General features: G+C 41.4%; 1 protein-coding gene across 2 annotated transcripts in view; it reads left to right on the top strand.

Moving 5' to 3' along the window:
• ChAT (Choline acetyltransferase) overlaps window positions 1-22221 on the top strand; it is a 290787-nt gene that overhangs the window by 261356 nt on the left and 7210 nt on the right. For both annotated transcript variants that reach the window (XM_071584493.1, XM_071584492.1), the window contains 8 exons: window positions 3338-3532; window positions 8440-8612; window positions 10076-10259; window positions 13648-13831; window positions 18733-18965; window positions 20142-20380; window positions 20954-21076; window positions 21958-22186. In XM_071584493.1, the coding sequence (XP_071440594.1) occupies window positions 8464-8612; window positions 10076-10259; window positions 13648-13831; window positions 18733-18965; window positions 20142-20380; window positions 20954-21076; window positions 21958-22186 (1341 nt within the window). In that variant the 5' untranslated portion in view covers window positions 3338-3532; window positions 8440-8463. The remainder of the gene's footprint in view (window positions 1-3337; window positions 3533-8439; window positions 8613-10075; window positions 10260-13647; window positions 13832-18732; window positions 18966-20141; window positions 20381-20953; window positions 21077-21957; window positions 22187-22221) is intronic.

Genomic DNA, 22221 nt, shown 5'->3' with positions numbered 1-22221 from the left:
TGGCACACCCCTGGCCGTTCCGCCTTCTTTCTTTCTGGTCCCGATGAGAATGCGCGCTTCCTTTCCCGTTGCTTGCTCGCAAAAGTGCTCAGGGCTTGGATCATGACTGTATATCGTGAATATTTTTAAATCATTTTTGGTCATGAAGTGAAATGTGTAGTCTCGAGATGTTCACATAAAATGGGCGCCCTTTTAATGTGACGTGGTGTTTGACGCGCGGCCGGAGAAATGTTAGGTGGAGCGGAAATGCAGCAGCAATGGACGCCATTTCTCACGTATCCAGAGGACGAAAGATTCCGAATAAAAAGTAATAGAGAAGGAGATTCAGAGCCAAACACGGAAGTTGAATGCTGTCCTTCTAAATTCGTCATGGGAAGGTAATGATGAGGGATGATAGGGACAGCAAAACCATTAAAATGCCTTAAGGGGTTGCTAGAAATGCCTAATTACAATGCAGATATGTTCGATCTAAATCACTCGAATGGAACGTAAATTTTCCTCAGAGTTTCGTTTGAAACATTACAAATTTCTTATTTATGATCGCTTATAATACTAATTTCTGTCATTTAGCTCTTGAGCATATTTGCTGTATCTAAATTTTCAATAGTGTAATTCTAATCAGAAATAGAGTTCATAAAATAAACGCAAATGCCGATTCAATATTATTAGTCAAAGCTGCCATGTCAACCCTAAGTATAAAATGCATACATACCTGCATGTGTATCTTCCGGCCAAGGTAGGTTTTGGGTGGACATAGCCTATACAATTTCTCCTCACCAAAAATACATGTACACCTGAAATCAGGCACTACAACAAGTCCCTCTTCATCTACGAATACGTCCTTCCTCTCTTTATTTAGCCGAACATACCTATTCTAATCCTTCCTCGTTTGTTCAACTTTCATTTCAAAAGCCTCCATCTATGGCTAATATCCTGCTTCAATAGCCATTCTTACGCTCCGTAAAAAACCATGCTCCATATCAAAGGTTTAGTAATCCGTTTCATCCTTACTCAACATCCCTTTCATCAATCCCTTCTTGTGAAAGCTTCTTTGATAAATGATTTTCCTTTGCCTTAAGCCCCTATTAATTCGAACATTTTGGTCCCGAACACTTCCGAGATACGTAAACTGTTCCACCCGCTCAAGTTTTTGCCCTCCTTTTTTAAATGAAACAGTTTCTGGCGTCACTTGGTGGAAATTCTCCATATTGAAATTAAATTTAAAATACTTCGCCTTTCCACATAAACCACTTTTATTACGACCTAGGTTTCGTTATGGTATAACATCATCAGGACCTGATGATGTTATACCATAACGAAACCTAGGTCGTAATAAAAGTGGTTTTATGTGGAAAGGCGAAGTATTTTAAATTTAATTTCAATAATTTATCCTATTTTAACGTTAAACTAAGTATTTCTCTTTCTCGAAATCCGGGAAACCATTCTTTTATTTTCATTTACTCTCATTCCGTACTTATCGCGCTGAATTTCCAATTCACTCAGCAATGTTTGCAACCCACAGGCGACGTATGCTCATTTTCTTGAATGCAAATAGGAATGAGAATCGTTAAGCATTGTTTTAACTACCTACACTTGCACTTCAACCACAAGCAAGCCTCTTGCACGACGTTCAGGCTCCAGAGGATTGAATAGTCGGAGGTTTAATTCTCATGTGCACTGTGGGCGGAATCAATACCTATTACAATTTGTAATATAAATACAGTTAAATTATTCAATTAAATTTCAGAAATCGAGTGAACCATCTACATCTTTCCCATAGCTATATTGCCATTCACGGTTTCCATAATAATTATGTATACGAGGGTAGGCTGAAAACTAATGCACACTTGCTTGACCAAAAACAAAATAACCTTCAGAAGAACTCCTGGTGGCAAGTGGAAGTCACATTCCCCCTCAACACGCATGTGCAGATTTGAGGTCGTTACATTCATCCAGTGTATTGTGGGAAGCGGAAGTATGGAGACGTGTTCTAGTGCCATGTCAACGCGAGTTAAACAGCGTGCTGTTATTGACAGCTGCCTTCATTTTATCGTCCGAGGTGTAATGAGTACCCTTGAGGTGTCTCTTGAGTTGAGGAAAAGAAAGAATCGCCAAGCACTAGGGAATATGGAGGGTTTTGTTTGCTCTCGTCTGTGAGACGGCGTGGTACCCATTGAGCACGGATTTTACGGTATTCCAATTGTTCAATAATGAAGCCGACACGTTCCTGGTATATTCCAACATGGTTTGCGATACGGTTTTGAGTGTTTCGCCGGTCATTTTGAATCAAATTTTCGTCGAGTTTGCGATATTTATCGCCTGTGGGGGTGATCGGACGTCCGCCGCGTGTTTCATAAACAATTATGGCTTTTCTAGGCTCGCACTAAGAAATTTTACTCATAAACAACCTTTAAACGACGATGAATCTCAGTAGGAGTCACTTTTCCAGCAGTTGAAAATTCGATAACAGCACGCCTCTTACCTCAAGTTGACATAGCACCAGAACACTTCTCCATACTTCCGCTTCTCAAAATACACTGGATGAATGTAACGACCTCGAATCTGCACAAGCCTGTTGAGGTGGAATTTTACTTCCACATGCCACCAGGAATGCTTTTGAAGGTAATTTTATTTGTGGTCGACAAGCATGTGTGCATTAGTTTTCAGCCTACCCTCGAAAATTCAAAATTTTCAAAAGTCAATTTTCAAAAATTCTTAATCTTAAGTTGTGAAATATTATCCCTAATTAAACATCGGCTCTTTTAAATAATGAAACTGATCTTGTGCATTTTCAGAGTAATAAGTAGCTATTGGTGAAGGCGACCGACAACTAATGTAATTTATGTCATTAAAGATTGGTGGGTATTTTGGTAGAGGCAGGAGAAGGAGGCAGGCGTAATGGGGAAGGGTGGAAAGAGAAACCCGGCGTCGGCGTTAGCCTACTCTAAACGGATGAAGCAATATACTTTGAAGTGCTCCTCACGTGGCACCCCAAGTAGGGGCCAGGATGCAACTGAAGAATTCTTCCATCAGCGGGGTTCAAAACCGGACCCTCATGGTTGGAAGCCAATGCACTAGCCACCGCACTGAGCCGAAAGGTATTTGAAATAATATGGACACATGTAATAATTTACTGCTTTCATTTGGCCAAAAGTGTACCATATTTTGAGGAGAGTATTTGTGACTCTGAGAGAATCATTATCTCTATATTGGTGCTCCATTTGAACCGCCGACGAAATATTTTCAAAAGAAAACTCCGATATTCGAGACACGCCCATTGAGGCTCGCTACACCCAGCTGTCGTTCCCTCGACTGACCTTTCAACCTTCCCTTCCAGGTGGTGCTCCCTAAGCTGCCCGTGCCCGACTTGGATAAGACGCTGCAGAGGTACCTCGCGGCCGTGACCCCCATCGTCAGCGATTCCCTGTTGAGCCGCACGAGGGCGTCGGTGGCGGAGTTAGCGGCGCCCAATGGCATCGGACGAAGGCTGCAGGAGCGCCTCCTGCGGCGGAGAGAGGAAACGGAAAACTGGGTGAGTACTTATCCCACTTATCTGAGTAATATTTTTATGGCACACTTACGAAGACGTGCCCTGCGCTTGATTGGTCACAAAGGACTGATAAGTGTCAAATCACCAAACAGATAGAAAGAAGGGTAAGCAGAGTTGACGGAGTTGACCCCAAACATGATAGTTGAAATATGGTCCAAGGGTTCTCAAGACGAAGAAAGACAGTAGAAGTTTCAGGAGCAGGGGAGCCCCTATGTTTAAAATTTATTAATGGGACCCATACGAAAGAATCACCTATGCAATGACTTGGCGGTAACGAATAAATAAGTAAAAGGGAGTATAAAGTAAACTAAGTGAAATAAATTGAGTACTCATATGTACTAGGTGGATGAGTAAAGTGTGTAAACTAAGGTTTTTGGTTTTAGGATTCGCATGGGCTTAAATTAATTCCAACTCGCAATCATGTACAATTTCTTTTCAAGAATAATGCTGGACAATTGACGCAAAATGTCTCCGTTTATATTTATTTTCAACTTTAAACAAGTATCCTACTGCTCAATTTATCGTAGTGAGGTGACATAAATTTTATCCAAAATTCGACATAGAAAGTAACTATTAACTGAACAAGGGGATCACTAATGGCCACAAATCAATGGCCATTGGCAGTACTCCTATTTAATCTCATTTCCCTCCTGGGCGTAAAATGAGACCCCACTGAGTCAAAAAATGAAGCGAAAAGACAGAAGAATCAAATTAAATACAACATTCTCATAAGGTCATCTTACTTTCTCGTATTTTACTGAGCGAGTGGAAGTTAACAAAATGTTTGTCTATGAATGCATTGAAAGCTAATGGATCCCAAAGCATCGATCATTGTACTAAGGTCATAACAGACAATTGTTTGATGTAGAAATGGTGAAAAGAGGATCGAGAGGGTACGATAGTTGACATAAGTTAACCGTAAATAAACTCTGCACTTAATACACTTCAGCTTTACTCTTTGGGACTTAAAGATTGGAACCTTCACAGGCGTCCGTAAGGTCTATTGGAAAATTATCAAAGAAGTACTGGGATCGATCGATGTTGCGGTGGATATTGTACTGGCTTCCCACACAAGGGGTCCGGGTTCGAGTCCCGGCGGCGTCAAATATTTTTCAGAGGTATCTCGATCCCTCCTTGAGATGCTTTGTGGAGGGCACTTTGAGTGAGTACGCCGTCCGTCGGATGTGACGTTAAGCTGCGGACCCCTTGGCGCCTTTCGTAAAGAGTAGGTTAATGCCGACGCCGGGTTTCTCTCCACCCTTCATCCTTTCCTGTCCATTCCTAATGGCGCAAATGACCTTAGCTGCCGGTCGCCTCCCATAAACTACTACTAACTAAATAGCGAAATAAATACCAAAACGCAAAAATAATTCACCGTAATGCACATTATGCAATATCCACCATAAATATTGCTAAAAACTGTTTTTAAAGGGATATTTTTTAATGAATGCACTATTAAAGCAATATTGGAATTCAGCGATTGGACTGCTTGGCTGGAGGAGAAGCCTTCTTATGTTCCTTCTATTCCCTGGGGCACTGAGGGTGTGGAGGGCAAGGCGGATCGGGGGGTGTGGTGGGGGTTGAGGCGGGGGTTGACGGGACTGTTTTGGGGGTCGCCTCCGGGGCTAAAACTTTAGGCGGTCGGAGGTTGTGTCCGCTCTTCCGCAAACATGGCCGCCGCAGGGGAGATTAAAAATTATAATTGGATCTCCGTTCTAAACCACCGCCGTGTCCATTTCCCACGCGTACGAAGATCTTGCCCCCTTTATTCATGCCCCCCTAAAATGCATCCCCCCCTCCAGTCTAAAAATCCCCACCCCTCCATATCAGGACCTGAGCGTCTGTTTTTGAACTTTCGGTGCATAAGCATCGACTCTGAAAACGTCCGTTGTTGTTGAGCTCCACGCCTCAAGGAATTTTTGTCGAAGAGAAAACGAGGGTTCATGGTAAGAATAGGGCAGAAATGGACATTAGGCAAAATTTATATAAAATTTAATTATTACATAATTGTTATATGGTATCTGACCTTTATACCAAATCACCATTTAGCGATATTTACATGCTAAATACTTACTGCATATTCTCAACATAAAAGTGTGAACTATGCAACAATTTCAGAGTGTAAAAATCATTCGCCTTGACTGGGACTGGAACCCAGATCCCTCAATATCCGGTCGAGTGCTTTAGCGACTTGAGCTACCGAGGCGTCCTCTTAAACTCCAGTCAAGGCGAATGATTTTTACACTCTGAAATTGTTGAATTGAAATGCACATTAGCGGATGACTACGTTAAAAGTTACTGCTGCGGCATCTCCCGCAGTTTCTTTGGAATTTATAAAAGTGTAAACTATATGAAATATAGATCGGTGCTTACACATAGGACAAGTAAACTACATACCGCTACCTCGGTAACATTATCTGAGTCATGAATACTTGGTACTGGCACTTAGGACTGCCGTGCTCAAAGTTTACCGATGCACATTGGGTAGGATCCCTAGAAATTTCTGGGTACATAAGTGCCCGTTCCATCCCCTGATTTCTGGATACAACGGTACTCCGCTGAGTGGGGGGAGGATGAGTCTCCCTGGCCGGAGGGTAGTAGGGAGAGGGCCCCGCACCCCTCCCCAGGCAGCAGTGCCAATGGCAAGGGAGATGGGCGCGCGTCCCGGAGGCATTTCCGGTTGCGGGATCAAACAAATTCGAAAGGGGGATTGGAAATTGATTTTATATAGCGTTTTCGGCCCCCCTGGGTCGATGGTTCTCCCTCAACCCTTGGACCCTTCTCCCCCTTCATTAATCTCTCGGGCATGCCAGGTAACCCAAACCCCCAACCTGAGGGGCAAAAGGGGAACGCGGGGAGATGGCGGGAAGGCGAAGAGTACGCAGTAGGTCGACCGCGTCTATGGCTGTCCTGAAGTGCTATTTCTGATGAAGTCTCTTGTTTAAGCATACGAACCCCGTCTGAGAGGAAAGAGAATGAGGTTGGTACTCCGGGGATCATCGTCACCCCCGGTTATCTGTCCGAGGATTTGTTGGCACGAATTCTCCGAACTGTATCCAGGTCCCTATCAATCATCCCATTCCTTCATGTTTCCCGCCCTGACATTATTATTGAGGCCAGCCTCTTCACTCATCCTCTCCTCCTTTCATCCGAAATTTCAGTGAAGTCTCTCCATTCCTTTCCATTTTTCTTAAATTATTGTGACTAAGTTTGTCAAATCAGTATCCCTTTTCGACTCGTGCCATTCGTCAGCTTCTCTCTTCACCATGCTTTTCCACCCATCCGTGTCCATCGATTCCACCTCACATCTATCACTTCTAACTGTCTTTTCCCCCTCTACTAATGTCGTCCATGTCTCAAAACCATAGCAAACTAAACTCCACTAGAACTGTAATAATGAGTCACTCCTTTTTGTCTAGGCTAGAGTATTTGCCATTCATAGCTATTTATTCGGATAGGAGGAAGCCTTTTTAGCATGATGCCTTTCCCCTCCTTGGTGTTTCAACAACCGCTGATGATTTTGCTGCGAAAATAGAAATAGCATCATCAATTGTGAGTCTTATTTGAGAATTATATTTCTTGCTACGATGTTTACTTACTTGCTACATATGAATATGGGATAAAAGTCTCTTGCGTTATATGTATTTCTTTGAGCTGGTCACCGATTAGAAGCTGGTTTAGGATGCACCCCATTTAAGCATCTTCGTTGACTTCAAGAGCATTTTTTCGGAATCGGAAATTACTTTCCTTGGATTTCCTTTATCACCTGGAACTCTTTTACTTCCTTCCTACATCCAGGTTAGCAGCAAACTTAGATTATTTGCAGGCGAGAAAGGGATTCACAAAGAAAGTAAAACATCGGAAAATTTCGTGCTGAACTCTAGCGATTTAGACCAAATCGCTGGAGTCCCAACCAAAGTGGTGCACGGAATGGGGAATAAAGCTAAATATTAGAATATATATACCACTGTATTTTTGGAATGAAGGAAAAGATAAGCAAGGCAGTAAAAAATAAATTTGACGAAATTAAATTTCTTAGAACAGGTCCAAATACTTGGGTGTTACTCTGACATGAAGCATTTCATGGAGTGCACATATCAGAAGAATATGGCAAAGTGTTACCCTTAAAGAAGTCAAGTTTCACTCGATGGGTTGTAGGACAATGTAATGAAGAGAGAGATTAAACTCCGCTTTAGTTACGTCACATTTGGAATAAGTGACGTGTTTGGGATTCGAGAGTGAAAACGTTAATTCCGGAATTGAAAAAGCTTAAGAGAAACTCCGTCATATTTGTGAAGATTTTTGATACGAAAATGGAGTAAAGCGTCACGGATATGCTGGAGAAATTAGTTTGAGCACTCTTTAACGAAATTTAACGAAAAGATAAAGCCAAATTTAGACTTTAAGAAAGACACAAGACACCTGAGTTTTCTTGCGAACACGATGCACTCATTATGGCACCGAATTGCATTGGTATACAACACAAAATTCATACACCTCATTTCTTTATTTCAGGTATCCCTATTTCACCGTTCATCTGAGATACACTTTGTGTAAATAAAACCTCCTCTGTATTGTGTCTCCATCTTTTAAGTTCAATAAGTTTTGATTTTATTTCCTTTTGGCCGATTAGTATCGCGGTCTTATGGAGCATCCAGTGCGAGTGAAATTCTACTGCTTCCATCACTGGTAAAATTTGCTTCTACTTCGGCCTGTATTGGGGAAACTTATTATATTTTCAGTGGACCGGTAGGATAGTAATATCGTCAACCATTTTCGCTCCTCACATTTTCGGATTCATTACTCATTATTCTGTGCGTAAAAGAATACAAAGCTGATACTTGTCATTATTTTTCACTCCGTGAAAACTCCGCTGTTTTCCTCTGCAGGCATACGATTGGTGGCTACGGGACATGTACTTGGCCAACCCGCTTGCTCTGCCCATCAATTCAAATCCCGGCATGGTGTTCCCGCCGAAGGAATTCACGGCGACCACGGACATGGCGAGGATGGCCGCGCGGGTGCTCTCCGGCATCCTCGAGCACAAGGCCGTCTTGGACAGGTGAATCTCCCGCAGCCGCTCCTCCTCCTCCCCCTAACCGACAACCCACAAACAAGAACCGCCGCGAATAACTTGCGCGTGATGCATTTTCTTCATTATTATTATTATTATTATTATTATTATTATTATTATTATTATTATTATTATTATTATTATTATTATTATTATTATTATTATTATTATTATTATTATTATTATTATTATTATTATTATTATTATTATTATTATTATTATTATTATTATTATTATTATTATTATTATTATTATTATTATTATTATTATTATTATATAAACCTCGATGCAATTAAGCAATTGGCCTGGTAGCAACGGTAAAGTCTGGTCAACGGTCAACTCTTACAATGAACATGCATACAAACATAAGAAGAACAGACATGAGACAAAATGCTCTAATATGCGACGACACTTTCAGATTACCAACCGCACCTTTCCCATCACACATGGGCTAGGTTCACACCATACCTACAGCGCTCCGTCCATCGCCGCACTCAGTCCATAATCAAGGCCTCTTCAACTTCATAAACCGTTCAAAATCACGCACCGTTAACACATCATTCAATTTTGCATTGCAACTTCTTACGCCGCGTACATCATGCAAGCAATATCTTAATAAGCTCAATAGTATAATAAATAATCACTGATCAATGAAGTTTATCACCCAGTGGCTGCTTTATACTCATTCTTAAAACTCCTATAATTGAATGGAAGGGCTGAAACAAACCTCTAGGCAGCTGGTTCCATTCAACAATAGTTCTGTTTAAAAAAGAGTATTTTTTTCTTACTTGTCTTTTGCTTCTTATTTTTATTTTAAAGCTGTGGTCGCTTTTTCCCATAAAATTTGGCTTAGTCGAGTGAGGGACACACCAACCATGAGGTCGCCACTTGAGTCCCGCTTTGGGCATGGGTGTTGCGTCAATTCTGGTAGTACATACCCACGCCGTTTTTAGTCCTGTACCTTAGTGCTAACTCTACCACCACCCGCCAAACCGACCTTCGGGTTGATTACTGTGTTTATGGTTTATTTTATAAATATTATATATATATATATAATATTTATTTATATATATATATATATATATATATATATATATATATATATATATATATATATATGTAGAAGGCCTCTGAGAGGGCCGAAAGCTCGAACAATTTACCGTGTGAGTGTTCTTTTAAATGTGTCTATTCTTTTCTATTTGTGTTATATTGTGTCAGCCCATTATATATATATATATATATATATATATATATATATATATATATATATATATATATATATATATATACATATATACATACATATATATATATATATATATATATATATATATATATATATATATTTATAGGAGAACCCAAAGTTTCAATTATGAATTTCAAAATTTCAAAGCTCGACCACTTAAAGACGCGTCTTAAAGGCCTCCTCCACTTCCCGTGTCACCTGGCAGGCGGGCGTTGCCGTTGGAAAGGGCCACCTCTAGAGAGAAAGGCCAGCCCCTATGCATGGCGCAGTACTACCGCCTGCTCACATCCTGCCGCATCCCTGGGCGCCCCGCCGACACACTCTTCTCCAGCCTCGTGGAGGACCACATCCCGGAGGAGGAGCACGTGATCGTGGCGTGCAGGAGTCAGGTAGGCTGGAGCTCCAATCGGTAAAGTGAGATCGACATTGCTAGCCAGCCATTCTCGCCCTCGTCGTGGGATATCAATCCGAGGACTGGTTCTCAGCAGCTCACCAAAAAATCCTGTTCCTTGCAAATCTCTACGTACATTTCTTCATATCTCCTTGTTCCATAATTTGTACCATTAATTATCTTCTTTCAGTTCACCCTAGGCCAGCCTATATGATTTTTCCCCACCATGTTTCCTTCAGTTATGGGTCTCAGTTAGCTGCTGTGTCTCAGGATATATCCAATAACTATCCTTCTTCTTATCTCGTGAGTGTTCATACAATTCTCTCTTCAACCTCTCTTCGAAGTACTTCTTCATTTGTTATTCTGTCTACCCATTTGATTTTCCAATTCTTCCGTAGCACCACATTTCCATCGCCTCATCTTCTTTTTCTACTGGTCCCCTCACCCTAGTTTCTCATCCGTAACAATGGAGTGTGTGTGTGTATGTATGTATATGTATATATATATATATATATATATAATATATATATATATATATTCACACACACACACAGATGTAGATTTTTATACCATAGAAACACATAGAAAGGACACTCACACATTTTGTTGGCACGGCCGTGAGGTCGAAACGTCAAAACAACATATGTGAGTGCCCTTTCTTTGTGTTTCTATGGTTTAAATATCTACATCTGTGTTTTTATATATTTGTGCGTCGCCGAAGAGCGTTACACTTCGAAGATATTTTTATGTATATATACATGTTTATAGGTATATACTCTTATATATATATATATATAAGGCCGAAAGCCTAAACAATGTACCATATGAGTGTTTCTATTTTATTTGTGCTCTATTGTGCCGTCCAAATATTATACCGCTCGAGTGAGTGTTTCCGTATAATTGATATATATATATATATATATATATATATATATATATATATATATATTTATTTATTTATTTTTTTTTTAAGGTAATCTACCGGTTAAGGTAGGTTTTTGGATGGACACAACTACCAAACAAACATTTTATTACTCCCAACAAAACACAAAATCCATCATCCTACTCTATATCAGGTCCCTCTTCATCTCTGAGTACTTTCTTCCTCCCTTCATCCCGTCCAACATCCCTATCCTGTTCCTTCCCTTTCCTCGTTTGCCTAACATTCTTTCCTCAATTACAGTCTTCAACATCCCACTGCCGATCAACACCCCCTTCATCCACTTTTCCTGCCTCCATAGGATTGCTCCCAACAAACCCCTCTCTTCGCCCACCATACCAAGTACTTCCTCATTTGTTTTCTTCTCTGTCCATTTCACCTTCTCCATTCTTCTCCACACCCACATTTCAAAAGCCTCCAATCTACGTCTATCCTCCTGCTTCAATGAACACGTTTCCGCACCGTGCATAGCTAGGCTCCATATCAAAGTTTTTACGAGTCTTTTCTTAAAATCCTTACTCAGCGTCCCTGTCATCAACTCCCTCCTCCATGTGAAAGCCTCTTTGCCTATCGCAAATTCTTCTCCGTACGTCCCTACTACTTTGACCGTGTTGGTCCAAAACACTACCGAGATACATTAACTGTTCTACCTGCTCTAGTTTTTGCCCTCCTATTTTAATGTTAAGCTCAGCCTTTTCTTTCTAGAAAATCGCATAACCTTTGTTTTATTAATACTAATTCTCATCCCATACCTGTCGCATTGAATTCCCAATTAACTAAGCAATGCTTGCAGCCCCTTGGCTGACTGATAAACTAAAGCTTGGTCATCAGCAAACCTAACTGATTTTACGAATTCCCCACCCACTTTCATTCCTACCTCCAGTTCTTTCCCCTACTTCTTCGCCTACCGTCGCATTCCAATCCCCCATCACTATCAGTTGGTTTTGTGGACTTGAATGCAAGCACCCCCGCCCCTCTCCGCACCATGCCACCGCCCACGCTGCAAATGCTGTCATCTTTTAAGACCCTCCCCCTCACTCAGTACCAACTCCCAACCACTCGCCACCTGCACCTCAAAAAATATTATATATCGCCTCTCCTGTAACTTCTGCCCTGCCTTCTACGTGGGCGAATGCACGACCGCACTTTACCTCCGCATGAATAACCACCGATATTCCACCAAATCTCCCACCTTTCTTAATTATCCCATCCCTACTCACACTGATTCCCACAATCAATCTTTTGACGACTGCTTCTCCGTTTCGGTGATTGAAATCCTTCCCAAATCTGCTAGTATAATAGAGGTGAGAACCCGCGAGATGGCGCATATCTGGGTGGCCCAATCATTTAAACCGCCCGGACTGAACCAAGCCCACTGAATGCATCATATGGCTTCCTACATATCCCCCCCACCCCCAAGTTCATTTCCTATTGATCCCTTACCTCCCCTTCCCCCACCTCTCCCCCGCACATGTCCTCTCCGCTCTCCCCCGAGAACGCCATTCTGAAGACGACAGCCGAGCTGTCGAAACGTCAAATAACAAATTGTGAGTGTCCTTTCTTTGTGTCTCTATATTCTAAAAATCTTCATTTGTGTTTTTATATATTTGTGCGTCGCCGAAGAGCGTTCCATTTCGAAGATATATATATATATATATATATATATATATATATATATAAAGGTAATCTACCAGTTAAGGTAGGTTTTTGGATGGACACAACTACCAAACAAACATTTTATTACTCCCAACAAAACACAAAATCCATCATCCTACTCTATATCAGGTCCCTCTTCATCTCTGAGTACTTTCTTCCTCCCTTCATCCCGTCCAACATCCCTATCCTGTTCCTTCCCTTTCCTCGTTTGCCTAATATTCTTTCCTCAATTACAGTCTTCAACATCCCACTGCCGGTCAATAAACCCTTCATCCACTTTTCCTTCCTCCATAGGATATATATATATATATATATATATATATATATATATATATATATATATATATGTATATGTATATATATATACATATATATATATGTATGTATATGTATATATATATGTATATATATACATATATATGTATATATATGCATGCATATGCATGATATATGCATACTACTTAGCTACACACATACATACTTAGATATAAAAATCATAACTCAATATTTATATTTTAGAGAAAGATCGTAAACACAGTCTTTTGGACAAAATGTGACCATGTTCACAGCGTCATTCAAGGTGATCATCGATCATTTTTGGACTCTTAACCATTCGAAGATCACGTTGACCGTAGATTTTTCCTTTTTTCGACCATCCACCAACAGCTCACAGTACTTTTCCATTTAGTAAGACGGTTGGATGGTCTCGTGTCTATGCACAATCGTTCGGCGTTTTGGTTGTCCTGTCCTCACGAGCGACTGACAGTTGGTCCTCCCTCTTTCTGGGCAGCTGTACGAGGTGAAGGTGAAGGCCAACGGTCGGCCGCTGTCGGAGGCGGAGTTGGCGCGGCAGATGATGCGGGTGCTGCAGGAGGCGCCGTCGGTGTCGTCGCCGATCGCCACGCCACCCATCGGACTGCTGACGGCCGAACGGCGAGACACGTGGGCCGACGTGCGAGCCAAACTGAGGAGACGTCAGTGTTCTCATGCCGTTGTCTATCTGTTATGCAACACTTCCCAAAATGCTTGCGATTTGTTGCACCACCAAAATGCCCAATGGTATAGCTTTTGTTTTTGATATTGGTAGAGCACATTTTGCAATGGCTTCACTATGTCTCCTGTGATTTTTATTTCATGTGTGTTCAAATATTTTTTTTGTTCGGTTAGCGCCCGCCTTTCGTAGACTCATTTTATTTCACGGCTGAGCAAGGCGTTCGCCATAACTAAGCCCCCGTTGGCGAAATGCGTGTTTGTGATGTCAGCGTGCGAAGTCTGAAGAAGTCGGGAAAATCAAGGCTGAAAAATAATGCACACATGCTTGTACAATCCAAAAAAAATTGACTTCAGAAGCACTCTTGGTGCCATGTGGAATTAACATTCCCCTTCAACACGCTTGCGCAGGTTTGAGGTTGTTACATTCATCCAGTGTATTTTGAGGAGAGGAAGTATGAGACGTGTTCTAATGCTATGTCAACGCGAGTTAAACAGCGTGCTTTTATCAACAGCTGCCTTCACCTAATCGTCCGAGGTGCAAAAAACCCTTGATAAAAAAATCGAGGGAATAAGGAGGGTGTGGAATTGGTTCAAATTTCAGGTTTCGCAGAGCGCAATCTTCGCAGTTGTGCGCGAAATGTGTGGACGAGCGTTGTCATGTTGCAAGATTATTGGCGCCAGACTGCTTTTAACACGACAAACTCGACCAATATGGCTTGCGATGCGCTTTTGAGTGATTCACCGGTCATTTTGAATCAAATCTTCGACAAGTTTGCGGTTTATCGTCTGTGGCAATGATCGGACGTCCGTTGCGTGTTTCATCAACAATTATGGCTAATCCAGGTTCGCAACCACGAAAGTTTATTACCCATCGATTAACAGTAGATCTATAAACAGCATCGTCACCATAAAAAGCCTTTAAATGACGATGAATCTCATTTCTTCATTCCGTTTCTTAAAATACCCTGGATGGATCTAACGACCTCACACATGCGGGTTGAAGGGGAATGTGACTTCCACTTGCCACCAGGAGTACTTCTGAAGGTCATTTTGTTTGTGGTCTACAAGTATGTGTGCATTAGTTTTCAGCCTACCCTCGTATTTGTCGTTTCGGTCAATTCTTCTGCGGCATTCGTTCGTATCGACAACATGTTCAATCCACCTACCTGAAATTTTTAAATTCAGGTTACTGTATTTTGTCATTATGCCGTAATACTTGAAATGAATGCTTGCCAGTCTACATTTGCGTCAAGATTATAGCTTAAATGCGTAGTGAAGGGAATGGAACTCATTCGCCCTTCCCTGGAAATTAGACCTTCACATGCCGCAGGGATGGTTAGAACGTGAATACTACACTCACATTTCAAAACAATTTTTGGGATGATTTCTGTGATATGTGTTGGGAGAGATCTGTGATATCTCAACTTTTTTAAACTTGGGGACTTGTTTTCAATCCTTGTTAATAACTATAGGCATAAATAAGGAATCAAATGGGAATATTTATGTTTGTGCAATTCTTCAATTATTCTTGGAAGCATCTTAAAGCTTTCTAAGCAGCGCTTGGGCCACTTGGAAGTAAATGTTTGCCCTTTCTGTCGAGACTAAGGGAGTCTCAAACGGGAAGAGTATCTTTTCTCCAGGACCCCTCAAATCATTGCATAGTGAACCGTGACGGCCAGTACCCATAAAATATTGGTATTAATTCTAGTACTTTTGGAAATAAGTAATTTTTTCTTTTAAAAAATGTAATATTTAATTTTGTTTCAAGGTACTTGTTACAAGACCTGTCATTTATGTAATTCTGGACGTACATTAAAGTTTAAAAGAGTGTTAGTCAGAAAATTAGCTTGATTTTGAACTAAAGTGGCATATTCTCATGACTGTCCTGCTGCATAACAAAACGGCTGGTTGATATGGGGTGTAAGAACATTTTGAGAACCAATAGCATGTCTACTATAATGAACCGCATTCTAGTTTAGCTTAACACCATCTCAAAATTCCAATGAAATTCAGAAATTCACCTTCCGTTGTGAAAAAAATTTAAGCTTCCCGACGAAGTGATAAATCAAGTGAATGGAATGAGGCAAATGATGGTATTTGCGTATTTCATTTGCTAAAAAAACGTGCAAATTGCCTCAATAACCTATTTATTGATTTGTGGGTGTATATTGAGTCATATATAAAAAAGAATTCAAACGTGATAATTGCATCATTAACGTAATGTCAACTCATGTATAAAGAATTCCATTCATCTGCAACGATTTTAATGACTTAGCGATTTGTTATTTCACATTCACATTAAAATATTTTTCATTTTTGAAAAGCTGAAACATTTCTCTTAGAAATGATGATGTTCAAAATCCTGACAAGTCAATGATTACGTGAGCGAGTTCTTTATAATATACTGCAACACGTACCACCACTGTTATTTGCTAATGAGCAAGGCGCGCCTGTGACATCTATGCCGAAATTTCTTTTGGCGGAACCCACCTTCCCACTTAGAGAGAGGGCAGGTCGGTTCCTGAGTAAGCAACTAATTTCACGATTACGGAAAATTCACTTTTAATCCAATTAGCTCAAATGGAGACTTCGACTCTGATTCCACTTCAAATGGAGACTTCGATTTCACTTCAAATGTATTGAATATTGTATTAACCCACAACGCTCATGTATGGAAATGGCAAAATAAAAGGCAGGAGATGGAAAGAGTGATGATCTTTCTTACAATCCGTGATTTTAAAAAACGCAAACCGAAATTTTAAGGAAGGGTGCTAACGCTGAGTTTAATTAAGGATTTTGCTTGTGCATGGACTGTTTCTTTCGTGTGAGGATTCAGATTGAGAATCCTTTCATAGCCTAGAAGGCGACATTTTATTCGCTCTGCCTTCATTTTTGTTTTGATTAAGTCGCTTGTTCAACAGTTTAACAGTTATAGGTGCCAAAAGGTATGTGCTTTCTATAGTTCAACTATTTATAACATAGAATTAGTTTTTGTGCTGTTTGTGATAACATTAGGGAATAATAAATGATAGCCTCATTGTGTCATCAGTTGCCTTGCCCCAAACAATGTGGAGAACCAATCAGATATCGCTTTGGGTAGTGACACGCCTTTCACTAGACTCATATCAACGTGTGCTTTCACCTTAAATAGAAATATTAGTACTAGAAACTTAGAGTGTTGAAATATGATAGCACTATAGAAGTATAATACCAGTATAGTAGTAAACATATTTACACTATGTGGATGAGTGTAATTCAAAATGGGTGTATGTATTTTAAACTAAATTATTAACTTTAATTCACGTGCAGCTACTACTATATGCCGTATTCTATTAAACCCTAAAATTTCAGCTTCCATTTTTGTACGAAGGCTTTCATTTTAGAGCACCAACCCAATGGATATCTAAGTCACTCTCGAGCTAAAATGTGCTCTTAATTTGTCACACGTCTGTTTCTATTGTAAAGTCAAGAAAAGCCTGCGTTGAACATACGTATGATGTTTTCTTGTGATAATATGCCATTAACTTTCTGTTAATTAATCAATCGATTTATATTGCGTGTTCAACAAATATGACCTATGTAACTATGTCATCACGTCGATTTCAAATTCAACAAGTTTCCAAGCCACAGTTTCAATTTTTTTTCTTGCTGGCATTAATGAACAAGTGGCACCACAGTTCAGTTGTCACCGCACTTTACACATCCAGACTCATTAGGAAACGCTTCACAAAACGTGCACTGTGTGGGTGCATGCGATGCTTTGTGCGCGGGGAGTGGCTTGGCGCCGCCCTATACCGCATAGCTCGGAGGCCCTCTGGCACCTCAGGAAGCAACCCCAGTAGGACCTCGAGACAGGTAGCTGATAAGACAAGGAGCAGTGATGGGCGCATATCAATTTATCGAAACTTGGGGGAGATTCGTCGATGAACTCTGTGATCATATACAAGATGATCACATTCACAAGGGTATCACAAAATATGCTTTCTGTTGTGATTTTTTTGCAGAATTATTTTGACATATTCCTGAAAAATTTGTTTGAGATGAAATATATATATTCAATAAACATCCTTAAATTTGGCACTTGACTTAAAGGCTTGACGCTATATTTACCCAGTATGGCTCGCCGCAATAGCCAGAATGAAAATGGCAACTGGGGTGCTTGAACATGTCAATAAATGTATTCCGCTTTATTTACACGCAAATAAAACTCGAATTTCGAAGCTTTAAGCCTTCTGCGTCGTGTCCTCGTACCATTTCTGACTCTCTTTAATGAACGATGGGTGACCAGTGTGCTAGTTTTCCAAGCCGAACATTTGTGTTCGGATCCTGATGGTGATCAGTTTTCCAGGCCAACTTGAATTTCTCGTGGGGATCATATCAAATGTAGTCTATCAAACGGGACATTTACCAGCCTCAGCACACTTTGTTGCCACGTGTAAACTTAGGTCCATATTAATCCCCTCCAAGATCTGGGAGAGACTACTCGCAACAATTCCTCGTGATTTTTGACGAAGGAGGTTCCCAGGAAACTCCCAACGCTAGGATACTCGTATCTCATGAGAAATGTTGACCAAGGAGACCCTTAGTGGAGTCCCCTAGAGCTGGGAGACAACTGGTTAACCTGGCCTCGATTCCGGTGCTGGGTTTCTCTCCTCCCTTCCGTCACTCCCTCCCCGAAATATGTACCACCTTCTCCCCGAGACTACCCTAACCTTCCCCAATGGATTGAATGACCTCGCCCACCCCAATACAACCGCTTACAGAGTGGGTACCCAACGCTTATTACTTTGGATTTTTTTAATTTGCGCCGTCGTCCGCTTGATCGAATCTCCGTTGGAAGAGCCCCACACAGCGCCTCCTTCTCTTTCCATGGCGAGAGCAGATGAGACCAACGTGCGGAGTCTGGAGAAGATAGAACGAGCCCTGATGGTTGTGTGCTTCGACGAACCCCTCCCGCTTGACTTCAACTACTCGGCGGACGGCATGAGCCTGTATCAGGGCAAGGTGGGCCACTTCGCGGGCAACCGGGACGAGACCAACATGGCGCACCAGACGCTGCATGGCGGGGGCAGCTTCTACAACTCGGGCAACAGATGGTTCGACAAGACGGTTCAGGTAAGCACCCCTGCGGCTAATGCGGCTATTTAATGTGAATCACGCGAAAATTTTTTTAAATATTCATCCCCGACCACCAACCTGGAACATAACGTGTACTTGCCACAGTAAAACTTGGCAGAGCTTGAACAGATACAGTAATATTCGCCATCGTCCAGGTGTTCCTCTCCTCGAAAGTTACTCGTCAGCATTTGTAGAGAAAAACGAAAGCAATATTTATTTCGTTGTTCCTATGAAATGGCGCCAGGTGGAAATGTTCTCAGGGTGACTCCAAGGCTATTCTCATGGGATGTGACATAGTGAGGCCTCAGTGGACATGGAATTCAAATCTGAGATGAAATTTTAGAGGTGGTGGGTAATGAAGAATTAACAATCGAAACGGCGCCTTCGTATTGCCTGCGATCTTCATCGAATTCTCCTGTGATGAAGGCGGTGTAAGAACAATAAATTAGTCAAAGATTTAAATGAAATTACAATATTACAATAACATTCGGTTTTAACGAGATATGAACTATCTAAGACCAATGCTTGTGATGAACGTCATTTGGCAGAAACGGCAGAAATTTGTTAAATTAACTTTCAGTCACTGCTTTACTCTCTTTAATACGCACGGGTACTCACAAATACGTAGGCGTATATTAAACGTAGGCGTTGTGAAAACAACAAAGAGACGTTGTGAATTCCGTTCCAAACTTTTTACAAATGTCAGCTAAAATATTTTAAAATGAATTATAAACTACAATTGTAATATAGGATGTGTGATATGGGAGAAAGAAGGATTCGGAGAAGGGGATGTTGCACAGGGGAGTAGTAGATATCAGACCTTGAATGTTAACCTCAGACATGTTAACCTCTGCTCGTTCATTTAGCTCATGAATTCACTCCGACAGATTTACTGGACGTGTAAATCTTGCTACTGCATATTTTACAATTTGCAATTAAGGATTCATTGTTTATAATAATTTGCGCATCCTGGTTTTATAAATCCATTGGCTGATCTAGAGAACGAATGTTTTTGTGGAACAGTTATTGCAATCACAGTTATCTCCATCATTCATTCACTCATCAAGGGAATTTTCGGTCATGAGAACGAAGTCCACCAGAGCCCTCGGATTCCATGGGATAGCCATCGTTGGCATGAAATAATAAATGTTTCACTCGCCATTTCCGCCGCAGTTCATCATCACGAGCGACGGCGTGTGCGGCCTTTGCTACGAGCATTCTCCATCCGAAGGCATCGCGGTCGTACAGCTAATGGAGAAGCTTCTGAAGAATGTGGGGGACCTCTCCGATACCGCTGGCCAGCCCCCACTCGTCGCGGACGGCCCTCTGCCCCACCCCCCGCAGCGCCTCCAGTGGATCATCGAGGAGGAGATGAAGAGGAACATCAAAATGGCCGCGCAAAACATCGACAGGTGACGCACCCTTAACCCGCTCGTCCTAAATCATTGCCTCCCCCATTTTATTCATCCCGAACCTGTTCCTTGAACATTTCTTGTGTTCTCTTCAAAGTTAACGGTTTCGCGGTTTATCTTGCAGTCTCGATAAACCGCGTTGTTGTTGTTGCTAGTGGATTTTCCGAGAAGATGCCTGCAAATACCTGCTAGTTTTATTAAAACATTGTTCAGAGACCTAGGTTGCCTTTTGTTTCAAAAAAATTGAAGTTTCAATAAAATAAATTATACCTAGAAATATTTTCCAGGTGAGACTTTGAAGGTAATGTAAAAGTAATGAGTATCACGCAAAGATGCGTCATGATGACGTTGACTCTGCCGGTAATTTCCATATAAGTTCCGATTGAGATTAAAATTTGGCTGAAATTTTTCAAATTCAAATCAGTTTGCATAGTTGTTCACATTGCATTACTCTGGGTGTAACAATTTCACGAGATAATTACCAGAAAATAAAATGAATGAATTAGGTACTTATTTGAGTATCTCCATGGTCCTCTCTTTCCTTTTCACTCATATATTTTTTATTGCCCACAGGGCTATTGAAGACCTAGACTTCTATGTGTTCCGATTCACCGACTATGGCAAAGAGTTCATCAAGTCCTGCCGTGTCAGCCCGGATGCCTACATTCAACTAGCTCTACAGCTTGCTTACTACAGGTAGTCAATCGTCTTTGTACGTATTCAACATCCACTGTGAGATGAACGGGCTTAGCAACCTTCCCTCTTCATTTCATGAGACAATACCTGCTTACACTTGAGTTCATGTCAAAACCTATTTGCTACTTACGCTTAGTGACGAACTAGGCGAACGCGAACTAGAACGAACAATGAACTCCTTAAAATATAACTTATATTTCTTGTACGTATCATTTTGCACTTTCAATGTTTTTAGCTCAGATTTCAGCATGATCATAAAAAGTCATCGGTAAAATTTGCGGAAAATTTGAACTTTTTTATCGTTTGAGAAAATGTCTTTCATCACTTACTGGGTTACTGGCTCTACCGTTCCAAATCCTACTGTTGTAAGGACTGATTAAAAATTAATTGATCGCCAGTTGATGGCCACATCTTCAAGAAATGAGTTCACAATTTCTATTCTTTCTAACTTATATCTTCCATCGTAAAACTAATACCGCATTCATCCGGTGCAGTATTTCCTTCCTGGCGATCATAACTAAGGCCTCTAGTCACTTTCTTTCTGAGTGAAAGAGTTGGCCATCGAAAGCATATATATTTCTTTAAAAACTGATTTCGGTTATAATCCAGTTTTTTCCTCCAGTTTCTTTTTGCAAATTCGGTTGCAATATCCTCTTTGACGTGTTCAAATTATCTCCGGAGGCCTACACGCACCGGAGGAAAACGCTTTTGTGAAAGGACTCTTAGACACTATTCACCCGCAAGATGCGGGTTCCCCAGAAGGCGTCCCGCGAAGGCGTGTGAATCGGGTCTAAAGCAGAGCCTTTTACGACTGCCTTTGGGCCCACACGTAATGTCTCCCTTCTTTTGTTCCCACGACATCGATGCTTGCCGCGCTGCAGACTGCACAACTGTCTCACTGCCACGTACGAGAGCGCCTCCACGCGGAGGTTCCAGCTCGGCCGCGTCGACTGCATTCGATCGGCCACGGTGGAGGCCCTGGAGTGGGCGCGGGCCATGGTGCGTGCGGAGGAGGAAGAGGGCGAGGACTACATGCGGCGGATCCAGGGAGGTGACGCATACGAGGACGACTACATGGGGGGGAAGAGGGTCACGTTCAACCTTAGCAACGTAAGTATGGGGGGGGGGAGAGAGAGAGAAATATC

This window comes from Hetaerina americana, unplaced genomic scaffold (genome assembly GCF_022747635.1).
Source record: "Hetaerina americana unplaced genomic scaffold, ioHetAmer1.1.p SCAF_19, whole genome shotgun sequence".
Classification (NCBI taxonomy): Eukaryota; Metazoa; Arthropoda; class Insecta; order Odonata; family Calopterygidae; genus Hetaerina; species Hetaerina americana.
Note: the sequence above shows the minus strand (reverse complement) of the source record. Positions and strands in the feature narration are given on the sequence as shown.